At 38.1% G+C, this 13818-nt stretch overlaps 1 protein-coding gene across 1 annotated transcript; it reads right to left on the reverse strand.

Annotated features, from left to right (window-relative positions):
- Nucleotides 1-782: 782 nt before the first annotated feature.
- Nucleotides 783-13507, reverse strand: LOC104273272 (dihydropyrimidine dehydrogenase [NADP(+)]-like; the record flags this gene model as incomplete). The annotated part of the gene is made up of 3 exons (XM_009868541.1): nucleotides 783-953; nucleotides 3627-3767; nucleotides 13364-13507. Coding segments are annotated over 3 exons (456 nt in total), but the record flags the coding sequence as incomplete, so codon positions are not given.
- Nucleotides 13508-13818: the final 311 nt, after the last annotated feature.

A 13818-nucleotide genomic window follows, 5' to 3' on the forward strand; every position in this document is an offset into this window, starting at 1 on the left:
GATGAGCTCGAAGCAAAAAATGTTGTCACATCTCAGAATCATGAAATGCAACCTGGACTTCATAATAAGATGGTTTAACCATTTTTAGAGAGACGTAATGAGTGTTCACTGGAGGGGGGGAAGTAATGATCAAGCTACCCATGCAACACACAAATCTGAAGAGTCCAGCATGTGTCAGTGCACAGCAAATTTATTCTATAAAGTGACTAGTGTGAGAAAGAATTAGAAAGGATTATAAAAATACACTACCATATGCTGTAGTAGTTGAAAGTGATTAGTCCAGTTCTTAAATCCTATTTTAAACTCCCTTTCATTTCTTTCCATAGAAAAATAGAAGCCACATTGCTTTGTTTGAATGCTATGTAGTTAATTACATCTTCTAAGAAACTCTTTTAAAACTAAATGTAATGTTTAATTACAAAATGCCTCCTTGAAAACAGTTAGCTTGTACATTGATTTGTAGTTCATTAAAAATGCTTTCTTAATTATATTTACAGCCAGAAAATACATAGAGATTAAAAAGGCTATAGAGAAATTTTGAAATTACAGCATGAATTGTAAGGAGAAAGTTACACTTCAAATAGAGAACAACTGACAGCCGTGCCTTTCTGTAAGTTCAGAACTTAATTGTAAAAATAATAATTGGAAAAGAGTGTTCATTGTAATGACTATCAATATAGCATTTTTTTTTTTATAAGAGTAGATTTTCAAGGACTAATTAGGAAGTAAATCAATTGCATCCAACAAATGTAAAGTTCACATTAGCTGTCGGACCGGTCACCTCAGCACACGGGGTTCACGGCTAAGGGCAGCCCGCGCTTTGGTTCGTAGGGGGTTGTCCTGGAAACCATGCGGATGCAGTCGATAACAGGGCAGACGCTGAGACACAGGGTGCAGCCTGTACAGCTGTCAGTAACCGTGGGCAGGTGGGTTTGGGGATCAAACTGGATAGCCTGTGAACAGGAGTAAACGTTATTGATGTCACGCATGGAAAAGGTCAAAATTGCTCCAATTTTAGTGGCTGCATTTCCCGTGCTACGGCACTTGGAGACATCTTGGTGTGATTCTGCACTGCAGCTATAGCAACTGTTCAACTGGCAGGGAACAAAACAATCCCCCTCTCCCAACAGTTTAAAATTAGAAATATGGGCCAAATTTGCCTCGGTGAAAGCTCACAGGTCACAAAGACTGCTTACAAAAGGAGGAGTTTGGCTTGTGGTGTTTAAAGTCCCAGAGGAATATTTCTCCTTTGCATGAAGGAAGTATTTTGTGAGACAGTAATTTACCAGGGTTATTGGTTCAGAGGAGACACCAGACTATGCCTGTATGGCTTCAGCACAACGCTGGCCGCAATCTGTTCTTTTGACTTTTATTTTCGGCACAGTATAAACAAACTAATTTAATAAATAGTGAAGAAAAACACAGCATGCTGTGCCTTGTATGATTATTTTCCTTTGCAACTCTTCGAAAGGAATATCTGAGTTTTGGGCAGGCAGAGCTTGTATTAGTTACCAATTAGGGTGATAAGTGTATTTGAATGTGAATTAACAATTGCAGTCTCAATGAAATAAGCTCCTGATGTAATGGAAATGGCAATTAAAAGCAAAAACAAAAGTATCACACAACAGCTAAACGTTTCAGTATCTTGCAACAAGCTTAGGAAAGTAAAAAATAGCCCCCCCTCTGCCCCTGAGCATCTACTTTTAAGAGTCTTAGGAAGTAAAAAAATCAGGCCTGAAAGCTGAACTCTTGCTTCTCTGCAAACAAGCTGTGCCTTGCCACATCTCCCTAACCACTGCCAGCAACTGGGGGAGCTGGGAGGAGACAAGACGGTGGTGCTGCAGGTTGGCTCCAAAGGCTGATATGCAGCATTTGGGGTTTCACTACTCGGAAAACAAAGAAACTGCCGTAGCAATCAGTAAGGGCATGAAGTAGGTACTAACTGCCCTGAATCTAGGAGTTTTAGTTTCACTTGAGCACAGAGAGCTTTGGTTTATGAGTATTTATGAAGGACTGGTTCTCTCTAAAAGCAATGCACATCTTGAAAGGGAGTTCAAAGAGGGAGAGGAAGTCAGGACTCCAGTGCTAACTTTAAATTAAGGAAAGCCCTTCTGCTGCAGTCATACAAGGTGACAGCTCTGTAGAGCAGCATGGGTATTTCTGAAACAAAGTGAACCATAAAGCAGATGCTATTTTGAAGAGGGAGATGTGATTTCTTTGCAATTTATTTCTTTTCAATTTCCTTAAATAATTAAGGAAAAAACATTTTTTGTGCTTAGAAAACCTCCTCAGGTTTTAAACTTTGGCTTTTTGGTGCTGATTTTTATTCAAGTTATAGAAAAGAAAGTTTTACTAAACAAAAATATGGTCTTTTGCTTTCCAAGGGCTATATCCTCCCCTTCACTGGTACGTATGATGGAAGGAGAAGAGGTGAAGATTGCAGTGTCAAGAAGAATTTTTGACAGTTAAAAGGCTACTGTAGTAATCTAATCTGGAATAAAGGCAGCATTAATTTTCTCATATCAGTGGAAGAAACAGGTCTACCTTTGCTCTAACACACTTGTTTTAATTGCAAGAGTTGATTTTAAATGAGAAGGCTTCATTCTTTGTATATAGTTAAATTCATCAGATCTACTATTGATTAGACTGAATTAGGGATAAACAAAAGGTCATGGTGTTCAGAGGAGACTTAGTGCTCGGTTAAAGTATTTGTTTCTGACAAACTTCTCAACTGGGAGGACTGGAAAAAAATTTCATGTAGAAGTTATTGATTACTGCATACTGGATTCCATGGAGGTTATGCTAGACTGTATTTTGGTTTTCTAAAAGAACAGTCCTGTACTGCCTGTTTTAGTGCAGACCAGTCCATCAGCTCCCGCGGACATGGCAAGGAATGGCATGTAGAAATGCTGGTACATTGCATCCGATTTATGTTATTCTACTGAGCAGAAATCAGAGAAATACTTTGCTGCAAACAGGAGCCCCCGCTCAAAATTGTTCTATTTTCTGGTCACAATTATTTCCTAGAAACTTCGACCTGCTGCTCTAAAGCCTGGCAGCTATCCTGAAGAAAAGATTTGTACCTCAATCAAGATCAAAACAAAAACCCACCTGCCTGAAACCGGAATTCGTTCAAGTTCAGTTACGCTGATGGAACAAGGACTAGGTTTCTTAAAAAGCATTTGGCAATAAGAACAACTCTTGTCTCCCCACATTCCCTTGGTGGGAAGGGATTAATTCTTCCTTTTCTCCCTCATGTGCTTGAAAATCATCAAAGAACTGCATTCACTGCCATCCAACTTGGCTCTCCTTCATTTTAGTCCCCTTAAAAAGAATCCCACTAGCAGTTATGGAGAGACTGGGAGAGTGACCCAGAGCAAGCCAGCAAGGTGGGTACACTCTGCAGAGCCCTCCGGAAGAAGCCACGCTGGGCAGTGTTCTCTCTACTGCACAAGCACCTCAGGCAGGGCTTGCACGACGTACCCAGGGTGCATGTAGAGGTTCAAATCCAATATTTTAGACATCTGTTTTTACCACCTGCTCATTAACAGAAGGTGGATTCTTTCTTCCCAGCAGCAGAAAGACAACTCATTGTGCCTTTCTCCTAATTACAGCTGCACTCTTACCTGGTAGCCAGAATCATTACAGGTCATGTAACATTTGCCACAGTTGATACACATTTCCTCGTCAATCAGAGCCACAACTTGCTCTCTGTTGCAGAGCTCACCATATGTTCCAATATACTGTAGTGCTTTTCCAATTACATCCTAGGGAAAAAAAAAGTTATCGACTCATTTAGAAGATACCTAAGCAGCTTCTATATCTGTGCTACTCTCTAGTCCTTTAATATGGAAGATTTGGCCATGCATTTTGATGATGCTTAGGATTTTCCTTATGAATTTCCAAGTTGCTGACCTTCATACCTCCTGCAAAATACAAAGAGTGCTCCATACGGGCACATTTTGAATGTAGACAGCACTAGAAGTATGTATTTTTATACAAACATGTTCTAAAAACATGTTGCACATTTAGTAGTTGATTTTGAATGTGCCATTATTGTGTGAAACTTCAGGGAACAAAATGGGGCAGAAAACAGGAGTGACATACTACAAACAATCAGCTCATCCTTTTTCATTTCTCCATAGCACAGATTTAAGAACTCTGAGTAAGAAAAGAAAGGGCCATGATCAAATAAATTGAGAGAACAATAACTTTTTTCTTCTCTTTAGTAAAACGCTCAAATGACATGATCATCAGTTTACTGCAGATATTGTACAGATGTAAGCTGTGGGTCTAACCCTGCAAGTCTTGATTCAGTTCTGTTAACTTCACTGGGAGGAATTTGTGGTGTCAACCTTACACATCTGCGCTGCAAAAGTAAAGGTGTATGGCAGAAGAGCGTATGGGTACTTACCACAAGAGAAAGATATGCGCTCTAAAAGGAGTTGTTGGGGACCTACCTGATGCAAACCCTTTCCACTCTATACCAAGGGAAACTGCACAGTTCCCTTGCAGTTCAGCTTCACAAGTCACTGGTAGAGCTGGGACAAGTCTCAGATTGCTTGGACTACAGCTATTCCTCATTTAAATTAGTTTAACTTGTGGAACTGTAGCACAGATGATGAACATGACTACATTTTTTAGAAGATTCACTCTGTGGCACTGTATTGGTTGCCTGAATATTGTGTAAGTTTACTAAGCACACTTCTACAATAGTTCCCATGTTGCAAAACATGCTCAATTTTATGCAAAAGATTATACATTGTTAAGATAAAGTTGGCTTCAGTAAACAAAGGTTATGATGCAACAATACATTTTAGTTTTGCTTTAAAAAGGGGTATACTTGTTAAGTATTAGAGAAGTCTCACTGAGTGATAGGAGAGCGGAACTGTCTTTAAAGTCATTCTACTGTAATAAACCAAGAAGTCATTATCATTTTGTTTATGGAATTTGATCCAAGTCAATTGAAAAATGCTCAAGATCAACCCAAATATGAGACACAGACAAGTCTGACCAGAATTTTAAGCTTCGAAGTGTTTAACTTTGGTCTGGCATCACCAAGAACATGATAAGGATTTCTTTCTGCATTCTGTTTCCCAATATTTTTTAAGAAGCAACATTTACCTTATTCCTACTAGTCAAAAAATTATTGTGAAATGATTAGCAACTGTTTTAAGTCTGTAGTAGTATGTGATATTTAACCTATATAATTTATGTTTTCAATTCTCATTGCAGAAGAAATAGATTACAGTAAATTTTATTAAATTTATTAAATTTTCATTTAATATCTTATTTTGGGCAGCCTTACTTTCAAACAGACTAAGCAACTTTAATTATTCTTATGCTACATCAGAGAAATAGTGTAACACAGCTTTGTATTACCCTATTTGTTAGCTGTAAAGGAAAGGCCTGATACATGAATTAAATGCAAAAATGAGTCCAAACTTATCTTCCTGAATCTGCTGAGAACTGAATGAATGATTGACGTTCATGTCAGCCAAGTTTTAACTTTGCGGCTTGCCTGGCCTTCAGCATCTAAATTACAACAGTATCTTTATGCAATGAGCCAAATTTATTTGTTCACTGGATGCAGTGGTGGGATCCATGAAGTTGTTCTAAATGACTGCTGAGGTAGGGAATTCAACCATATCCTAAGCCCAGGCAGAAGGACAGGGAAATTGTACTGTTCTCTTTTTCCAAAAACACTCAAATGTTTTCTCTCTGCCAAACCTCTAAGTTGCTGACATGTCAAATACCTTACTTGCGTGTATTCCATGCTAAAAGCCTTCCAGTTCTTCTCTGCAACCTGTAGAGAACATTAATGCTCTTGCAGCATAAAACAGCTAAGGCATATTGCTAAAGGCAGCCAGATGAATGGGGACAGATGACTGTAAGTGAGCAAGTTATCACGACTTTTAATGAGTTAGCACTCATCAGTAGAGCTGTGCAAGCTGATTATGTACATGGTCCAAATTCATTGCAAATTTGAAGTAAAATCTGTTTGCTTAAACCACTGTAAAAGGTCAATTAACTACCATGAAAGTGTTTCAGCTAATACTTTTTACTTTGGTATGGCAAAGGGCTAGACTTGAACACACAGCCCTTTACTGTGCCTCCACTGATGAGCTACAGTAACTAAATCAAATGTGATCTCTTAAGAATGGCTCACAATCCTGTATTTTCATTTCTATATGTTAGTGAGGAAAGTTTGTGTATTTATGGGAAATTGCTCAGCAGTTTTCAGATTGCTATAGTTCTCAGGCCTCTTCACTGTTCCGGATCAGCTGAAAATTTGTAGTTGTAGTAATCAGCTCTAGCTTGTTTCAAGTTTCATGTAGGTTTGTCTGTATCATACCTGCTGCAGGTTTCAAAATACATGTGTCTTTGTGTGATCTACTGCCCTGAGCGATGCTAAGTGTATATAGCCCCCAAACATTCCAGTGTATGTCACAAATGCACGTGTCGTCTGCAAGTACTGGTTTGTGCACTGAAGAATTTGAAGAAATGATGTAAAACCTGTACAACGTACAATGAAGTACCTTTTCACTGCCTGCTGGTGTTGTAAAACTATCAACATGGGGAGATTCCTAATAGTGAAGAGCTTTTTAATCTAATGAAAGTAGATGTTTAAACAGCATGAGTATTTAAGAATTTTCTCAGGGAGGTTCTGGATTGACATTTGTATTCTTTAAGTATTATTTGGATATTAATAAACCCCACAAACTTTAAGCAGATTGTAGAGATGGGCTAGGCAAATAATCATGGGATGAAGGGCCTTCCTTATGACAGAAGACAAAAAGAGCCTGACGATGCTTAGCCCAGGATGAAGGCAGAGCAGAATATGATGTCTCTTTATATATACATCAGGGAGGGAAAGAAATATTTAACTTAAGTGACAATGCTGGCACAAGAAAACATGATCATAAACCAGCCATGAATAAATTTAAAGCTGGAAATTATAAAAGGCTTTTTAAATGAAAAAAGAGTGAGGCAGTTAATAGCCTTCCAGAGAAGCAGCTGAGGGGGCAAAAGGAAGATATCCAATGTTTAGGATAGCATTAGTTAGCCCAGGAAATGATTGCTTAGAACATATTCAAAATAGATTTTTTCATCTACAAACTTACAAAGAGAATAACAAAACCAATGCACATGGCATGGTGATTTCTGAATTTATAACCAAGTCTCCCTTCTCACAGCTCACAGAATACACCTTTGGGGGCTTAGAATCCCAAATAGGGAGGAGGATGGCATTTTAAAGGCCTGAAAGTGATTTCAAAAGTCTGTGTCAATGACTTACTGCTCATTTATGCTCCTGGGTGTTGGCTCCTTTAATCACTTCTTTCTCTCAAGCAAAAACTGTATCTTTATTCACTTGGAAAGTTTCAAGACTTTATTGACTAAAAAAGCAATGGTACTTAAAAAATGTTTTGCAGGTGCACTCTTTTACAGCATCTGAAGCTATCTTGGAGCTTCTTGTTTCCATCAAATCATAAACATTTGGAACTAAATAAACAGTACAGCAAGAAATAATCAGCTTTCACTGTTTAAAGTGCAGTTTCACTCCAAAAAGCAACTGTCTAAAATGGCACTATGGGATTCCACAGTTAGTATATCTCAAATGGCCTCCGGATCAAATGTGCACTGTTTACAGTATAATGTTTTATTGCCAACTGCCAGACCTGCAAGCAGAAGCCAGTTTCTGAAAGTCAAGCTGTGTTCTTTTTAGCTTATTCACTACCAACAGCAATTAAAAAAAAATAATTAGCTGGAAGTTAAATTTTGTCCTGTTACACCTTTGCAATCTCAGGGACCTAAAGTGCTCCTTTTGATTACTGCTGCACTGTCCCACTCTTCTTGACAAAACTGTGTTGAACAAACTGGGAGAAGAATTTAGTCCTACAACTGCAACTGGCAGGGAATTCAGTTGCTATGGAGAGAATCGGAGCAGAATCCATTAGTTTTATGTTACTAATTCATTTTGTCACTAAGCTAGGCAGATGTGGTTTTGAGTATGCACAAGGAGCAGATCAGTTCAGTAGGACATTATTTTAACATTTTTTATTAGTATAGCTGCATTTTTAATGCTAGTCTATTGAGCATTTTATGACTATTAGCTTTTCATTAGACATCATATCAGTAAACCTATATTTGCAAATAGAATTCATTGTTCAGGTATGGCTCCTCATAGCCATGTTGTGTCCATCTTCATGCAGACCACACTGTAAAATCCCACGTGGTGCTCTAGAGACTACGAACATCGCAGGCCTTTCATTAGGTCATCAGAAAGCCATACACGGTGTGGGTAATACATCCCACACAGCAACTTCAAAGGGAACACATTCTTTTATTGCACTTTTTGAGTCACCGTAAAACACTTTGCACGTCACATTATCTTCAGGAGAAAGGTTCACTGGCTAGGAACTTCATGCACTTGAAGCTGAGAGCAAGAGCAGGTAGGGGTAGCGGGGTAATCGTTAGCTTACTGGGAGCCCAGGTCGCCAGCTGTGACCAGCAGTCTGTGCTACGGACAGGCCTTACCCTCAGTCTTTGGCTCTGCGAGGGATCACTGACCACCATACAAATGCTGAAGTTGATTCACCACCAAGAATATAAAAACCTCCACAAAGCATCTGGCATTTCTATAGCAAAGTTATGTGCTTGATCCCAAGTACTGTATCTGTTTGTTATTATTTATGGGGTGTTTGGGCAGGATTCAACAGGTTGTGAAAGAACGAGGGTCTCTGCACAAGTGCCCTCACTAAGATACATAGAGAGCATGGCAAGGGGATGAAACATTGCAAACAAAGTAAATGACTCTCTGTACCAGGTTTTATCTCCATTAGGGAGATACCTGCCTTCCACCTGTTCTTTTCTGGTAATGAAATTGAGGTACCGTCAGAGAGAGAGAGATGAAAAGAAGTAATGTTAGGGAAAAGAAAAGATTAAAGAAGGAAAAGTCATCAGATTCTGAGGGTACACAACTAAGGTCAATCTACAGTGAACTGGCAAACAAAAATGTGTAATCTCATTAAAACTAACTTTACATTGAAAGATTACAGATGCTTTGCCAGTAGTTAAAAAAGGTTGTTAAATGTGCTCTGGGATTTAGGGACCTCTAAGCCTTGTTTCAGTAAAGCAAGTAAAACTGTTGCAGTACTAGTAAAGAGGGATTAACAAATAACTCAAATTAAACTTTCCTACTAATTCAATAGGGCTACTGCAATGAAAATTATGCCTCATGAATCTAACACAATTCTTCATGAAAACTGAGAGACAATAAATAAAAAAACCCCAGCTGGTAAATTTTATGTTTTTATAGGCCTGTAATACAGCAGAGTTCTGAAATTAAGTAGCCATGAAGTGGGATTGCAAATTGGCTAAACAAAGAAAAAATACAAGAGCTGTAATACAATGATCAATGTTTAGAAAAATATTAATGAAGTGTCTCAATTTCCTGATTTAGAGATGATGCTGTTTAATGTGCTTGCAAACTAGCAAGATGCTAAGATAAAAAAATAGGACTCTAACTACTCTAATGCTGTTGTTATATTAATCAGCCATGATCTGGAATACACAGTTGTTCCAGTTTCTATTCTATTCTATTCTAGTCTAGTCTAGTCTAGTCTAGTCTAGTCTAGTCTAGTCTAGTCTAGTCTAGTCTAGTCTAGTCTAGTCTAGTCTAGTCTAGTCTAGTCTAGTCTAGTCTAGTCTAGTCTAGTCTAGTCTAGTCTAGTCTAGTCTAGTCTAGTCTAGTCTAGTCTAGTCTAGTCTAGTCTAGTCTAGTCTAGTCTAGTCTAGTCTAGTCTAGTCTATTCTTATTCTTATTCTATTCTAACCTACTCTACCCTACCCTACCCTATCCTATCCTATCCTATCCTATTCCAGAACCACTTGATGCAGTCCTTCTACAGTCAGAGTAGGGAGGGAAAGATGAGGTTCAGACTTCGGGATTTCTTCCCATATCTGAAGACTAAATTTGCTTAAATTGTCGCATGTAATGAGATATTGTCTGAGGTACTGTGACAGAGATGGGATTATTATGGGCTACTGCAGGAGAGATTATTGTCCTGATTCATGTTGGAGCAAATACTTTGGAGAAGCAGCCTTATGGCTACATATGTTACAGAGACACATACACAGTTCCACCTGAAATTGGCGACAGCTCCACATTTGATTACATGCCAGGAAGGATCCAAATGGTATGCTGTTATGGCATAACATTGCTGTGCCTAGATCAATGTATCTCACCTCTCAAGAGGATTTTATTGATTATGCACAGCACTGAACAAAATGTGACTAGATGCCTCAACAAGGTGCTGGCTTCCCGCTGGTGCTTACGGCACTAACATAAAAAGACTTGCATATATGTATGTGCAAAAGACCATGTAAACATATCTGTACACACAAGGGTGAAAAACAGTTCAAATACAAGCAACTTAAGCTTGAGGATCTCTATGGATATTTTCTACCAGGTGGAACAATGTGTCATGCCCTAGCTAACATGACAAACAGTGCTATGCTAGAGTGCTTGAACAAACAGGGCAATCTCTACAGCAAGACTTGTGGAGTAAAGAAGGAAGAAATGAAATAAGCAGAAAAATGGTGATCAAGTATTATGGTATAGGCCCTGAAGGACAAAGAAGTGAATTATTAGGGAAAAAACACAGGAAAGTTTAAGGAAAGAAACTAAAGTAATAAGGAAGCAACCCAATGTAGGCAAATACATCTGTGGGAGCTGTACAAAAATGCAAAAGATCCAGGGCGTATACCCACATGCAGCAGAAATTCTGATATTACAGTCAAGTGAAGAAGGAAGAAACAACTCAGCTGAATATCAAAGTATTCAGTTTCAATTAATACTGAAAAATAGAGAAAATAAATAGAAAAGCCATGGGAAAAGCCATCCAAAAATTAAATTAGATTTTGGATAATCACAGAGGGTTTTAAAAATCTATTAAAAAGGGCATTTTGGCAGCATGTAGAATATAGACAAATGTTGGAATTTACATATCACCAACCCAACAGCCGATTAGACAGATGAGGGAGTTCTCAGCAGGCATCAGAAAATTTGCAGAAATGCTCCAAAAATAAAACCAGCCAAAGCAGGGGACACAGTGCTTTCAAAGACAGTTATCTCTCAGGTCTGATCAGTTTTAAAGCATACCTCTTCACTGCTCCAGAGAACTAGAGTTAGGCTGGGACTAGCTGTAAGAGCTGATCATTTGCAACCCCTGATATCCTACCCAGTCTGAACTAACAAAATGTATTCTCACCTCTTTCTAGAGGGTCAGCCAAGACAGAACAGCTTGGAGACAGTCTGGGATTTGTAATTCTATATGTGAATACTTCTTGGACAGTTACAAATAAATCACTCAAGTCCAAGCTCCTCTGCCTCTCTCTGTGGAGAATTCCTGATCAGGGAAGGGTATCAAATAAGTTACTTTTTTTTTCATTAAGCTTCACTCAGGTTCCTTAATGAATATTCTGAATCTTCCTGGTAGATTTTCTCTCCAATATAATCACAGATGGATCTATCAGTAATGAACTTTATTAAAACCTTCCTTTGTAATGGCAAGTTCCCTACTTCAAGCAAAACCCAGGTATTTTCCTATTTCTTAGTGGGAATCTCTCATTGCTGATTTTCTCATTAAGGTTAAAACATTCCCTTCTAAAGAGATGGTCAGACTGAAAGACTGTCAAGAATCAGCTTTGGTGGTACCTACCTTCTTCTAACTGCTTCAGCCTTTTTTCAGTCTTGTTTAAATGAAGGTATGAGAAAGACATTAACTTGGCTGAGGTTTCTGGCTGAAAAGCTCATCACAGACACCACACAGAAGTACTGAATTTCTTTATAAACAAAAGTTTTTTGTTTGGGGAATTCATTTTCCTATTCCCTGCACTAGGGCCTCTTTTCTTCTTTTTAATCTATCTCCTACTACTTGGTTCTTTTTTGCTTTTGTACCTAGAGTTAGGCTTGATGAATTATTGACCTCAACTTTTTATTTATGTTTTTTTCAAGTCTTTATGTCTGTTTTTTCCCTTTGCTAAACCTTTTCCTTCATTCAGTTTATTTGCTTTTGGATGGTATCAGCTTTCTGGTTTTCTGCTGTTTTCACAAGCAAGCTATCTCATTGAAAATGCAGTTATTGGCTGTTGCTTCTTCTTTTTCTTTTTTCCTACATCAATACTCTCCCTGCAAAGAGAACAGAACCATAAACCTCTGAGGTCAAGTAGTCTTTGAAAATGCTCATCACAGTGGGGGGAAAAAAGGGGAGTGATTTTCAGTAGCGTGACATAAACCAAAATAAGCAGCCCAAAAACCTGAGAAAGCAACAAACTATTAACTATAACTTAAACAGGAAGATGACTCGAAATTTATCCTTCGGTGGTTTTGCAGTTCTACCAGTAAGCTTGAAATACTGTGTTGGTAAACTGCAAAATTCTTTGGGAATTATGGATTATTTTGAGCACTGCTCATACTGTATTTTATGTTTAGCCTATTTTGGCAAGAATTCTTACAGGTCTGATCACACAGTGTAAGTTATCTATCTGTAGATATGTGATCTTTTCATGTATATGAGGAAGACAGTCAACAAACTCAACAGATGGAATTTTCTCACTGCTATATAAAAGGGCCTACATAAGAATCCTGATTAAAAAAAAATAAAAAATCCTTGCTTCTTTTTCCTATTCAGACATGAAGTTTAAGTAAGGCCTAAAGTGAACACGTAGAATAATTAGCTTCTGACATTCATTTTATTGACAGTTATTGGCTACCTAAGGGAAGGAAAAAGCTCCAATGTATGGATTATGCAGTAGATGGGGTCATGCAATTTATTTTCACCTTGACATTTACTCATTGTAGACAGTGGATCAGCTACTTGGACAAACATTCTCCAGCTCTGAAAGTTCAGTCTGAAAACCTATGACACAGCTTTCATATGTACTGAACACCAACCTTTTCCTTTGATCCTGCGTGAGAGATGGAGGCATTTAGCACGTCGTAAGTAATCAAAATGTATCAGGCAAACCTGAGCCAATAGTATGGCATTCAAACTGAAAGAAATTGTTAACAGTTTTACTTTGTTATTCAAGGCATTACCCATGCCTTTTTCTACAATTACCATTGCATTGCCTGAGTATCTCAGTTTTGAAAAATAACATTAGGGAAACACCTGTACACGTGTTTCAATTTCCCATTGATTTTGGTTAAAAGCTTGGAAGTCTGCATAAATAGTTGTCTTTGATGCACTTTAACAAGCTTAAAAGCCATAATAACCAACTCAAACTGTTAGAAATGACTGTGCAGGTCAACTGCCTGATGACTGATCTTTTCTTATGTGTAAGCACGTATTTTTATTACCTTGATTGCTGGAATGGGCTTCTTCGGAATGAAGTACTTTTTCTCAGGAAGCACAGCAGTCATGCTCTGTTCCTTCAGTTTAATTTTGTTTTCAGCTATTATCTTCTTGCGTTGCTCCAGGTAAGGTCCAAAATTGGGTAGTTTCTGAAACAAAAATCAGGAAACATGATTATGCTTAATGAGTGGGTGGTGCAAAAAGGTGAGTCTGATCCCAAGGACAAGATCCAAAGTCTTTGCTGAGGGTGACTTGCTGCTTATTCAGGAAGTTAAAATTTACATCAGTGAGACTATACCCAAGTGAGAAGTAAAAAAAAATAAAAAATCAAATATGAACTTCAGGATATGTCTTGAAAATATATATTGAATATTAAAATATTAATATACTACCGCAGAAAAAACAGCTGAATTGCAGGTCAGCATCCAACACTCTTATATTTCCCTACTGCATACTTATA

This window comes from Apaloderma vittatum, unplaced genomic scaffold (assembly GCF_000703405.1).
Source record: "Apaloderma vittatum isolate BGI_N311 unplaced genomic scaffold, ASM70340v1 scaffold30794, whole genome shotgun sequence".
In the NCBI taxonomy this organism is placed as follows: domain Eukaryota; kingdom Metazoa; phylum Chordata; class Aves; order Trogoniformes; family Trogonidae; genus Apaloderma; species Apaloderma vittatum.